Raw genomic sequence first — 12,864 nt, 5'->3', positions numbered from 1 at the left:
TGGCCCAAATCACAGGATGCTTATGATAAAAAAAAAAATCTGGTTCCTTTAGTTGTGAAGAAGCCTATATATTTGTTTCCATTTTGATGATGCTTTAACCCTTATTATTCTATAAATAATTTTCTTCTGGGGTCCTAAACATCAGGACAGATGTGGGAAGGATGGAGACTTACCTGGATGGATTATTCTTCTTAGGACATTTCTCTAGAGATGAGATATGAACCTAAACCCTCTTTGGAATGATATATTGCATAAGTCAGCAGCCTCTTTCTCCTATGGCCCCTATCGTGCCTCCACCTAACCCCATCCCCTCTTCCTCACCAGCCCCTCTATCCCTCACCCAATCTTCTCCTAATACTGCTAATATTGCTCAAATAGTCAACACTCCAACATGAAGGGCCCGCACAATTGGAAACATTTGTGCTAAAAAGTTAAAAAAAAAAAAAAAACCCCACAAGAAAACCTTTAGTCCACAAAATCTAACTCTGCCCAATCTCCACAAAATACCCTCCCTCATCATCCATAAGTTCTAGTGAAACTAAAGTGCTTCAAGTGTTGGGAAATTATATGAGAAAGAGCAGAAAGAAGGCTGCCTTACCATACTTCCAATATAAAATTGCCTTTTTGGAAAGTGAGAATATTTTTAGCATAAGAGCTTTGAGCTTTGTAGGTCCTATTCCTAATGAAACCAGTAAAGTCCCAGCATACTCTTATGGTTCAACATACTTTCTGTATTGTAGCACTAATCACATATTTTTAGTATTACTTGTTGGATTACCATCTTTCCCAGTAAACTGTAACAAATACCTGTTGATTTTACCGCAAAAAGAACCACCATTGTGTCTTAGTTCATTTTGTGTTGCTATAACAGAATATCACAGACTGGATAATTGGTAATACACAGAAATTTATTGGTTCACAATCCTGGAGGCTGGAAAGTCCAAATATTGAGGTGCTACATCTTGTGAAGACCTTGCTGCATCATCCCATGATGAAAGGCAGAAGGGCAAAGAGAGGGCGCAAGAGAGAATGAACCACTTCCAAGATAAAGACACTAACCCATTCATGAAGGCAGTGCCCCCATGACCCAAACACTTCCTATTAGGCCCCACCTCCCAACACTACTGCACTGGGGATCAAGTTTCCAACATTTGAACTTTGGAAGACACATTCAAACCATAACACATTGTCATGACCAAAGAAAACTCTGTGTCTTGAAACCAGCAGCTTGTGATTCACCATGTCCAAATTTAGATACTCTTAGGTATGACTATATTTAATCAGTTCATTATGTGATTGTCACCTTTATCAGTCTTGTAGGTGGCATGCCTTGGAGCTGTGATACGAACCCCATCCAAAGACTCAATCTTTGAGAACTTGGAAATAAGGCATATCTCCTTTTTGAAAGTTAAAATTTCAGAAAGTTAAGCACAGACTAGATAAAACTGGAGAGATTAAAACTCTTTTTGAAAACAGGCGGGCCGGGCGCGGTGGCTCAAGCCTGTAATCCCAGCACTCTGGGAGGCTGAGACGGGCGGATCACAAGGTCAGGAGATCGAGACCATCCTGGCTAACCCGGTGAAACCCTGTCTCTACTAAAAAATACAAAAAACTAGCCGGGTGAGGTGGCGGGCGCTTGTGGTCCCAGCTACTCGGGAGGCTGAGGCAGGAGAATGGCGTAAACCCGGGAGGCGGAGCTTGCAGTGAGCTGAGATCCTGCCACCGCACTCCAGCCTGGGCGACAGAGCGAGACTCCGTCTCAAAAAAAAAAAAAAAAAAAAAAAAGAAAACAGGCACTTCCTGATTAGGGCAAGACTTACTTGAAAGTAAGAAACGTGCCTCTGAGAAGGGGACATATTCCTATACTATCAAAACATAGACAAAGTGAGATCACTAATGCAAAAGTGAGCATTGGCCATTTTAAGCACTGGATGAAGAGAGGAAATCTTATCCAACAACTATCCAATATGGTGGATACCACTGTCAAGATCAATCTTATTGTACATGTGGCTCTTTCAGGTTATGTGAGTTGGATACTACCAAACACATCTCTAACCTCCATAGTCATTTGGTGCCCTTCCAAGTACAGGAGAGATTTAATGCAGTTGCCCTCAGGGAGACCAAGTAGGATAGATATGCCAGTAAAGTTTGTCCCTCAACATAATGACCATATTATTTTCAATGTGAGCTCATAAATTATTATTTTTGGGCTTATGTGACTTTTTGAGGTTGGTAAATGTAAGTCCTACTCTGAGAAGTGAAGTTCTCCTCCATGCACCAACACATCAGATTCCTCAGTCTGCAAGGCTAAGGGTGTGTCTCATGGATCCTTGGAAAGTCATAAGTTCTTCTGGCACCACCTCTACAATATTGTATGCTTTTTGCTATAATCACCTATAAATCTATTAACTTGAAACTGTTATTATCATCAAGGAAATAATTATAATAAACTATATAGTAAGGCATGACACCAATAATAATTATTACCTGTGTGTTATTCTGCAACTCTAACATTTAATTTTGCAACCAAATGCTCTCAGTAGCCAGCCACTTAGGAGCACTAGATATGCTGTTATAGGTGCAAAACCTCATTCCAACTTTTATCAGTTGTGTGACCTTGGGCAAGTGATCTAACATTTATGAGTGTCAGTTTCTCCATCTGAAAAATGGAAGCAATAAGACTCAGCTGTCAGGATTATTGTCAGGAATAAATGAATTCTTACCATGCAGCAAGTATTTATATCAGGATAAGACTGATTATCCCAAACCCACGTTATGCATTCTTTAGCTACGTGCTTCTAGGAATACCACTCCAGTAGAAGATATATTTCAGTATTTCATTTCTTATATGCCTAACATGAAGGAAAGAAAAGGACTCCACTACCTTAAAATTAGGAACTTGTAAGTTTCTTTGAGTTTATCAGAAAAACCCTTAACAGCTTTTCAACAGTAACTGTGGGTTTCATTGTAATTTATCTTTCTGTCAAGATTCCATGACCCAAATACTCTGCATTTGAAATTGAAGTTTTCTAAGAATATCTTTGGAATATCTTCATTTAAAAGTGATTCCTTTACAGTTTGCTCCGGGGACCTAAAAAGAATGTTTACTTAGGAAATGACCTGAGTGATTCATCCTACATTTATTATAGAAAGGGAGACTGTGGCAGAAAGAACTGGCTGCTATTTCCTCCCTCCAAGGCTGGCTCTAAGGAAGTGATTGGAGGTCCTTGTAGAATATCTTTTATTTCAACCACACTGTTGCTTGTCCTTGTCTTTGATGGAGCACATGAGTAAAAATAAATAAGAATATAGATATTTAGGCTGGGCACAGTGGCTCACACCTGTAATCCCAGCACTTTGGGAGGCTGAGGCGGGTGGATCACCTGAGCTCAGGAGTTCAAGACTAGCCTGACTAACAGGGTGAAACCCTGTCTCTACTAAAAAAAGTTAGCCAGGTGTGGTGGCGGGCGTCTGTAATGTCAGTTACTCAGGAGGCTGAGGTGGAGAATTGCTTGAACGCGGGTGGCAGAGGTTGCAGTGAGATGAGATCACACCATTGCACTCTAGCCTAGATGACAGAGTGAAACTCTGTTTCAAAAGAGAAAAAAACAAAACAAAACAAAAGGATGTGGATGCTTAAAGGATTTGTTTAATAGATACATGTTGAACTCTGTATACTAAAGACATGACTTTTCCCCCAGCATCTACTGAACATTTATAAAGATGAATAATATATTAGAGCACAAAACAACATGCCAATTAATTCTTCAAAGCAAAAATCATATGTACCATATTTTCTGACTATAGTGCACAATGGTTTAATTAATACACACTAAAAATCAAATAAAAAATAAAAACTGTAACGAAAGATAATTTATAAGTGAATGAAAATAGAATCAGCTAACTAATGTGGTCAAAGCTGAACTCAGAGGAAAATTTATAACCTTGGATGATTTTTTATTACCCAAATAAAGAGTAAAAATAAATAAACTAAGCACATAATTTTCAAAAAGCTGATAAAAACAAAGATAGACAAAGACAAATTTTACCATGTATAGAAAAAGATGGATTCGGGCAATAACTTGAAAACCTGAGTAAATAATGCCAGTGGAGGAATTCTAAAGATGATCCACGATCTTGGAAACAGGTCTTGTATTTTTCCTGGGTGTGTTTCCAGGACTTTAGTATGTCCTGACTTCCATGAAGACACGGAGGATGTTCAATATTTGTGTAAGCTTTACAATGAGCTGATAAAAAACCCTGCCATCTTTTCATTTGCAAAAGGGTACTGTTAAAATAAATGGCTATTATCTTATTAAAATTTCAAAGTATTGATAAATTTGTATTATCCACAGGAAGATTAAAGACTATTTAAAACTTCTCATTGGAATCTAACAAAAAGTATGTTCTAAGGGTCAAAACACCAGGTGTTGTATGAAACACACAACAGAGTGGCAACTTAGCAAAACCTAGGAGATAGTTACAGGATGTCATTAAACTAGTTTTAATTTTCTGTCCGAGTTACTTTATTTTTATGTTTTATTTTTTTTGAGACGGAGTCTTCTTGCTCAGTCGCCCAGGCTGTAGTGCAGTGGCGCCATCTCGGCTTACTGCAAGCTCCGCCTCCCGGGTTCACGCCATTCTCCTGCCTCAGCCTCCCCAGTAGCTGGGACTACAGGCGCCCGCCACCACACCTGGCTAATTTTTTGCATTTTTAGTAGAGACGGATTTTCACCGTGTTAGCCAGGATTGTCTCCATCTCCTGACCTCGTGATCCGCCCGCCTCGGCCTCCCAAAGTGCTGGGATTACAGGCGTGAGCCACCGCCCCCGGCTCTGTTCGAGTTATTTTTAAGTGTTTCTGTTTTGTGATAAATTTGTGGAGCACACCTGCTCACTCAGTTTCCTGGGGATGCTATTTTGGGCAATGATGAATTTTCTTTTATGCCCAGATTTATACAGCCTATTCCCTGCTGGTAAGGTTCTGAGAAGTCCTGAGTAAAGAAGTCAGGTTCACTTTATTTAAATCTCAGCTTTTTTCTCCCACACACCGCTTTTTCACAGCTGCATCTCTGACTGGACCTGGCTGTAGGCTGAGGCTGGCCAGTAGATTTCCTTCTCGGCTCTCTCCTCCTTGGAGTAGCCAGTTTCCTGGACAACTGGCTCTTTTGCCTTTTAACAGTACTTGGCACCAAGGTGTTGTGATCTTCCCACTGGTTTTATTTTTCTCTCTTTAGTAGCAAAGAAGACTAACTCTAATAGATCCTACCATGTTCTACTCCACTACCTACTCTAAATATGCCACCCAAATGCTGGACTCTTCCTCTTCATGGGAGTGAATGAGAATGAGTGTATGGGTGGTCATGGTGGTGGTGGTGTGTGTTGTGTAGTTAGGAAGGAAAATGGTCTGTGGAATCAACCATCTGTGAAATCTAGCCATCTGGACTTCTAACTTTCTGTGAAATCTAGCCATCTGGATATCTACACGTGGGCTCTCTTTGTAGCCCTGCTGCCCACGTGAAAGGTGCTGTAGACGTCTGCTAGTGATGGGAGGTAAAGGGAGTTCTATTCTCCACTTTCTGGAGCCCTGAGGAAGGCACACTCAGTTCTTCATTTCAAATTTACTATAATAGAAGTAAAATCTTACAGCACTGGTGATGAAGTATAGGGCATATCTTCCTGGTGCAGCTAGGAATGTACCATCCCTTGGCTGTAGGCAAGGGCAGGAGGTAAGGGGGTACAAGGCTGTTTTCGTACACTACAAAGCATATCCTTCAGGTTCCCTTTTCATTCTTCATATGGACACTTCCCCTCCTTCCCTGTCTCCTCACCAGAGTATCTCCTGAGGTCTTCATCTCTTCTTCACTCAAAAACTATGGTCCTTCTTTTAGCCATTTTCTGAATCTTGCAAGCCTTTAAGACTTTGGCAGGCCATAGCTATCCTTGTGCTTGTAATTTCTGCAGACAGGCAGGAGAAGAAAAGTTGTAGCTCCTAAAATCTGTGTTTGTGTAAGCATTCATGAAAATCTGTATTATGAGAAATATCTTGCTTTTTCCCTTATGTCTGGATGACTCCAGATCTTTAGGGAATACTAGATATCTTGTATTTGGAGGGGTAATTGCCTGCTAGCACTTGATGTTTGCAACACTTTTGGGCCTCATTGTGCAGAGAGAGCATTTTTCTCTTCTAACAAACTCAAATTTTGTAATTTGACTCAAATTACAAAACCCCTGCTTCTGTTATCTGTTTCTGTATAACAAATCACTCCAAAACTTAGTGACTTAAAAAATCCCTAAATAGTTATCTTGCTCATAAATCTGTAACTTGGGCAGGGCTCAGCAGGGACGATTCATCTCTGCTCTGTGATGTCTGCCACCTCAGGTGATGAAATATATAGTCTTTCCACTGGGTCTTTCCTGCATAGTGGCCTCGGGGTAGTTGAAATTCTTATGGTATCTGAAGGTTCTAATAGTGAATGTTCCAAGAGATCAAGGCTAAAGCTGCTTTTAAAAGTTAACCTCAGATGCAATCATAGTAATGGGGTCATTACTATGTTTTGAGTATGGTTTGTCCACTCCGAAACTCATGTTGAAATTTGATTGCCATTGTGGCTATATTGGGAGGTGGGGCTGAATGGGAGGTGTTTGGGTCATGGGGAGAATCCGTCATGAATAGATAATGCTATCCCACGGGTGTGAGTGAGTTCTTGCTCTCTTGGGACTGGGTTTGTTACTTCACGAGTGAGTTGTTAAAAATCAAAGCTGCTCCTTGTGTTTGGTCTCTCTCTATATGCCTGCTTTCTATTCTGCTTCTCTGCCATACTATGATACAGCATATGGCCATCGTCAGAAGCCAAGTAAATGCCAGCACTATGCTTCTTGGACTTCCTAGCCTCTAGAATTGTCAGCTACATAAATCTCTTTTCTTGATAAATTAACCAGTCTTAGATATTCTGTTACAGAAACAGAAAATAGAGTAAGACAGCTTTGTAGTACTACTTCTGCTGTATTCAACTGGCCACATAAGACCAGACTTGATTCAGCGTGGGAAGGGACTACACAAAGGAAAGAATATGAGGAGGTAGGATCTTTGGGAGACTACCTTGGAGGCTAGATACCACATCTTCTTTCCATTCAACTGTAAAAGGCAAACTGATTTTTAAGATTCATCTTAATTAAACATGCATATGATGTGACACCACTGTACCAAAAAGTCAGTGGGTATCACAACAGAAAGAAGAGATCAGGACACATGTTTCCGATGCTCCTTTCCACTGTATTGTTTTTATTAAATGGAATACTGAATTAGAGGCAAAGAGCATTTGTACTAGGCATCCAATTTTACAGAAAGGCAGTCATATGATCTACCCTGGCTCTCAAAGAATCCATCTTGCCATTGTATACCTGGTTTTGCATGTGGCATCAGAGAGGGAGAAAATTCTGGATGCTGGCTTTAAGATAAGAGTAAGGCATCCAAACTTCTGTGAAACCAGCAGCCATCCCCTCTCAGTTCCCAGCTTCACACTGAATAGGAACAAAATAAATAAATGGAGACTAATGATGCTTTGGTTTGGGAAATAATGCTTACATGCATAGGATGCATCCACTTAAGTCTTTTAAAAACCATTGTTCTAATGATTTTATTGCTCTGTAACAAAATAAATCAAACTGACATTGATTCCAAGGTGATTGTGAATTGAAGTTTAACCATATTAATGACTAATAGGATGGAAGTTTGAGTGCTAGCAGGCTTGAGTAGGAAGGCATCACAGTATATTGCATTCTTGTAAACATTAGTACAAGTACAGAGTAATAGAGATTCCCCTAGATGATGCTAATTGGGCCCCTAGTTCCTCTACTTTCAGAAGGATGAAGCATTAGGATTATTTTCCATTTTACATCTGCTAGGGTATAACATACTGCCCTAAAGAAGAATGGATTCCAATTTGGCTACATTTCTTCCAAGGTGCTGTTGTTGATTCCCCTTCATGTTCCTAGTTCCTGCAAGGTAGGTTCAGCCTCCAAAGTGGAGTCCTATAGGACAGCATGAAGGAAAAATGCTGCCTCCAATAGAGAGGATGTAAAATGAAAGTGTAGACTTTTTGTTATAGTCTCTTCCCTAGGTCCATCGCCCTCAAGCAGGGGTTTCATAACTGAAAGGGCTATATAATCTTCAATAAGTAAGAACTCTCTGCCCCACCTTTCCCCACTTCTCCTCCCCACTGTATCTATGTCTTGTGTCCTGCTCTGTTACCCAGGCCAGTACCTAGAACAACAGGAAGGATGGTTTGTCATCAGTCTTTAGGCAGGTCAGGTCTTTGGAGGTGATGCCATGTCAACATAGCCCTCACATCTAATGCACACCACCAGATGTACTCAGAGGACTGAAGAGAAAGAAAGAACAAGCTGGACACTCTGGACAGCACAATCACAAAGAGGGGGAGCCTGGGGAGCACTGGAATGCTGGGGGCTGGGAAGCAGGCCTTTCTGATGCTTTGCACAGAGATTGCTTGGGGCCTGAAATGTGATGACACTGACTGACCAGTACTGGTGACATAGGTCTGGAACCAGAAGAATACTTGGCTACATGGATCTGAATCTTGCACTGGGCTACCCTGCAAACTGGAGCACACTCCAGTGTGTTAACTTACACCACACAGACAGGAAAGGAGTGGGATCCTGGGGGACAGCTGTGGTTTATAGTCCTACTGCTGCTGCCAAGCATGGCATCTGGCTCTGCCTGCTGACTCTCTCAGCCTTGTCCCCATCTGGGGAGGCCTGGATATGCTGTGCAGTGGTCCCTCTGTTTTGTGGCTGTTACTCCACAGTCTCAGATACTTGATTCTTGTCTCACTGTTTCCTGGGGGGGCTGGGTCAGTGAGGCAGCTCCTCTGGGTTGACGCAGTGTGAGATGAGGCAGAGGCATCACAGCAGAGCTTGCCTACTGCAAACGGAGGAGGAGCCAGCAATCAGATGTTTTCTAGGACATCAAGGGGGATGAGGCCTTTCTTTTTTCCACTGAGGACTCTGATAAAGCCATCTTGCTCTTCTTCAGAACTCACGCAGATCTGAATGCCAAGGAAGAAAAACAAAAAAGACTTTACTGTCAGCAAGAAAGAAGTTAGAACCTGCAGCTTGAATCCCTGCTGACTGATGTTGCAGGAGCAACAAACTGGAAAAGGGAGAGCAGTTTCAGGGTGGGAAATGAGCACAGTGAGAATTTGATAAAAAAAATTAGGCAAAAACCTAGCTTTGGAATGAGGCCCAGGCATTCAATGTTTTCTGAAATTTAGCTTTATGAATGAGGATCAATAAAATGAGGATTAATAGTACTGTGACCCTCTGAAGAGTCACTGTGAGGACAGAATGAGATAAGAATGTTTGTCACAGAGCCTAGCATATGGCATGCAATGAGTGCTCAAGACATTATTTAAAGGACCAAAATAATAGCTATCATTCAGCAGACTTCCGTCATGTGCTCAGAATTTTATATGCGTCTCATATAACATCAGGAAGTCAAAGGGAACTATTTCACTCCTGGCCTCAAGCAAATAGATGCTAACAATTCCCATATTCCAAAGTAAGGCCACCTATGCTAGACTTTTAAAAAGGAGTTGGTAAACATTCATTTGGATACTCTTGCCGCTCACCACTTATTGGCCACTGAAGGTCATAGAAGGGTGGATATGCCAGATGAAAATTAGAAGAGGTTTATGAACAGAACTATTGTTGTGTTGTGAGTTTCTCCTGCCTCACCTTGTCTTAGGTTGGATTCCCTAGGAACAGAGCCTGATACAGGGATCCTTGTGCAAGTGGCTTATTGAGAAGGTGCTCTCGGGGGGTGGGAAGTGAGGGATGCAGGATGGGGGCAGGGGAAGGAGCCCAGCAATGAGAGGTTTTCAGCTGGAAAGCAGTCTAGCTTGGTTCCCCTGGGAGCTCTGGAGCATGAATTGCATCATAGAACTGTCTCACTTTGAAGCTAGGGTTTCAGACTTTTGGACCCTATGTCAGTCAGTCATTGGCCATTGGCTGGCCTGTAGCCTGAGGGGCATAACCTTCCAGGAGAGAGGGTCCTGCTGTCTCAAAAGGCCCTCCCTGAGAAGCTGTGAGGTGTTGGTGGCCAATATAGCAACTGGGAGATGAGTGCACCCATCTGGTGAAAGGGATGTGAGCAAGCCTCCAACAGAAGCCACCACAGTGGGCTCTTCCATCATGTAGAAGAAGGGGCTTGAATAGGATACTCAAAGAGCTTGATTTGTGACTCCTGGAGCTTGGGACATACAATGGACAGGTATCTGACTCATACTTCAGAAATCTACTGTGTGAGAAACTTGACTAGAAAGAGGCTCAGACAGTGAAGTGAAGAAGAGATAATCTGTAAGAGTAGAGGATGTGTTGACTGTTTCATGAAGACCAGATATGGGCCACTGTGAGAGAAGTAGCTGATGGGTCATGTTAGGTCCCTTGACATGACTTCAAAAGGGATGGACTACTTGATTTTCAAAAGCTGAGCTGTGTAGCTCTTTTGTCATATGTTTGGTAACAAATCTGCACTTTCTGCACATGTATCTCAGAACTTAGAGTATAAAATAAATAAATAAATACATGCCCAACATAGTACCAGGTGCCTTAGGTGATACAAAAGGAGCACAAAACATAGTTTTTGCCCTCAGAATAATAGGGTCTAATCAGAATGGAAAATTATACCTCCATAAAAAATAAATAAATAAATAAATAAATAAATAAATGCTGACACCTGGCTGGGCACAGTGGCTCATGTCTCTAATTCCAGCACTTTGGGAGGCTGAGACGGGTGGATCACTTGAAGTCAGGACTTCATGACCAGCCTGGCCAATGTCATGAAACCCTGTCTCTACTGAAAATACAAAAATTAGCTGGGCGTGGTGGTGCATGCCTGTAATCCCAGCTACTCAGGAGGCCAAGGCAGGAGAATCACTTGAACCTTGGAGGCAGAGTTGCAGTGAGCCGAGATCACGCCACTGCACTCCAGCCTGGGTGACAAAGCTGAGACCTGCCATTGCCCATGCCAGTAATACTGAAGCGGGGAGGCTCCAGTGATGAGCAGGGAGTATGTCTTGAAAGAACACACAAAAGTGCCTTGAGAGGAGGATTTACCTTTACAATTTGCCAAAGAGTGTGTTTTCTCACCTATTTCTATGTGTCAAAATTCAACAACCCTTAATATAAGTCCTACCAGTCAGCATCGATAAAAATATAAACACCTGCCCTTTGAGTAGGCTGGTTCTAGGTGAAACATGAACCATGAAAACATGTTGAATTTAAATATTGAAATTAAAAAATCAAACTTGAAAACAATTTATTGACATATACACACAAGGATGCCGTATTGTGGTGATGTGGAAGAGTGGGCAAGGAGTCAGAACACTGAAATTCCGGCCAGAGCTGAGAGCCTTACACCATTACTCCATGCCTTGGAACAAACAAAAACCGGACTGACCCAAAAAATGTCTTTTGGGTCATTTTCAGAGAATTTCATCATCTCTGTGAAGAGTAAATTTCAGTTCTTGGAGCAAAAAAACCACTGAGGTTCAAATGTGTGCCTGTATATAAGATAGACTTTTGCTTTTTTCTCTTCTCTTTCAAGGTTTTTATGTAGAAGAGAAGGATTGCTTGATAGAGGCTGTGGAAGAGTTGTTCGGAAGTGTCTCTGAAATAGGAAGCCAAGAAGCACAATGGTTCATGCTTTGTTGAATGCACTGGCTTATCTTCAACCTTTCAGTTTGGCATCCATAAAGTGCTTTGATTTTGGGAGACCTTTGTAAGGATGAGAAAGTTTGAAGATGATGAGTACAAACGACTGAACACAGGCTTCAGTAGCTTTGACTCTATCCAGAAATGAAGGATCCAGAATTTAAAATTCTGATGGTAAATACATAACCTCTCAGCCTTGAGGATCTACCATTTTAGGAAACAATGGCAGAGCCTGAAACATTTCCATTCATTTAGAGGCAGAATGGAAATATCTTCCCAGAAGATTAGTTATGGGTGGAAGAGTGGAAAGTGAGGACAGAGGAACTCTTTTGGTTTGGAGGGCCATAAATAGAGGGCGAACAACTAGTCTTGGTTTCCTCAGGACTTTCTCAGTTTTAGCACTGAAAGTCCCAAGTCCTCCAAAACCCTTCAATTCCAAACTGTAATTGAACAGTTGATCTCCCTAGCAGAAATGTTTTACTCACCAGGTCCAGTTAGAGATATTTTTGTTGCCTAAGGATCCTCAGTTCCCTGCTTTCCTTATTTATTCATTCATTCAACAACTCTTTATTGAGTACCTACTACGTGTTAGATACCATTACAAATGCTGGGAACTAGTGCAATACAAGACAGACAGATCCCTGACAGAGCTTTCTGGGTACAGCTGTCCCAGCTGAAATTTATTGAGACATCAAAAACGTGGTAAGTGCAAGGGCTGTGGCTGTTTTGATGGCTGATTGTCCTGTGGGCAACATTTAGTAATCTGACTGACAACATAAAACATAATTTTTTTTGCACAACCTAATGAATGAAGAAAAAAGTACCAACGGAAATACTTATGGAAACCTGATCTAACCAATGGGGTAAGAAATACCTTCTTGAAAAAGTGACATTTAAAGAAAAAAGAAAAAGGTGTGGGAAGAAGGAAAACAAGACTAGAATAAAAACAAATTCCAGCACCAAGAGATTGTGACACTTTGAAGTAATGGAAAAAAATTGAGTGGACCAGAACAGAGAGATGGAGGGAATAACGGGTATAAGATGAAGCCACAAAATCTGTCAGAGCCTAAAGTGTGCAGGAAATGGAAGCCATGCTAAACTCTGCTAAGACCTTTGGCTGACCTTCTGACCTA

At 41.5% G+C, this 12,864-nt stretch overlaps 1 protein-coding gene across 2 annotated transcripts in view; it reads right to left on the bottom strand.

Annotated features, from left to right (window-relative positions):
* Positions 1-7,258: 7,258 nt before the first annotated feature.
* Positions 7,259-12,864, bottom strand: part of STAC (SH3 and cysteine rich domain) — a 151,348-nt gene continuing 145,742 nt past the window's right edge. For both annotated transcript variants that reach the window (XM_023214893.2, XM_023214894.2), the window contains one exon: positions 7,259-9,066. In XM_023214893.2, the coding sequence (XP_023070661.1) occupies positions 8,968-9,066 (99 nt within the window). In that variant the 3' untranslated portion in view covers positions 7,259-8,967. The remainder of the gene's footprint in view (positions 9,067-12,864) is intronic.

Source organism: Piliocolobus tephrosceles, chromosome 2, assembly GCF_002776525.5.
Source record: "Piliocolobus tephrosceles isolate RC106 chromosome 2, ASM277652v3, whole genome shotgun sequence".
Taxonomy (NCBI): domain Eukaryota; kingdom Metazoa; phylum Chordata; class Mammalia; order Primates; family Cercopithecidae; genus Piliocolobus; species Piliocolobus tephrosceles.
The sequence above is the reverse complement of the archived record's forward strand: the minus strand, read 5'-3'. Positions and strand labels throughout refer to the sequence as shown.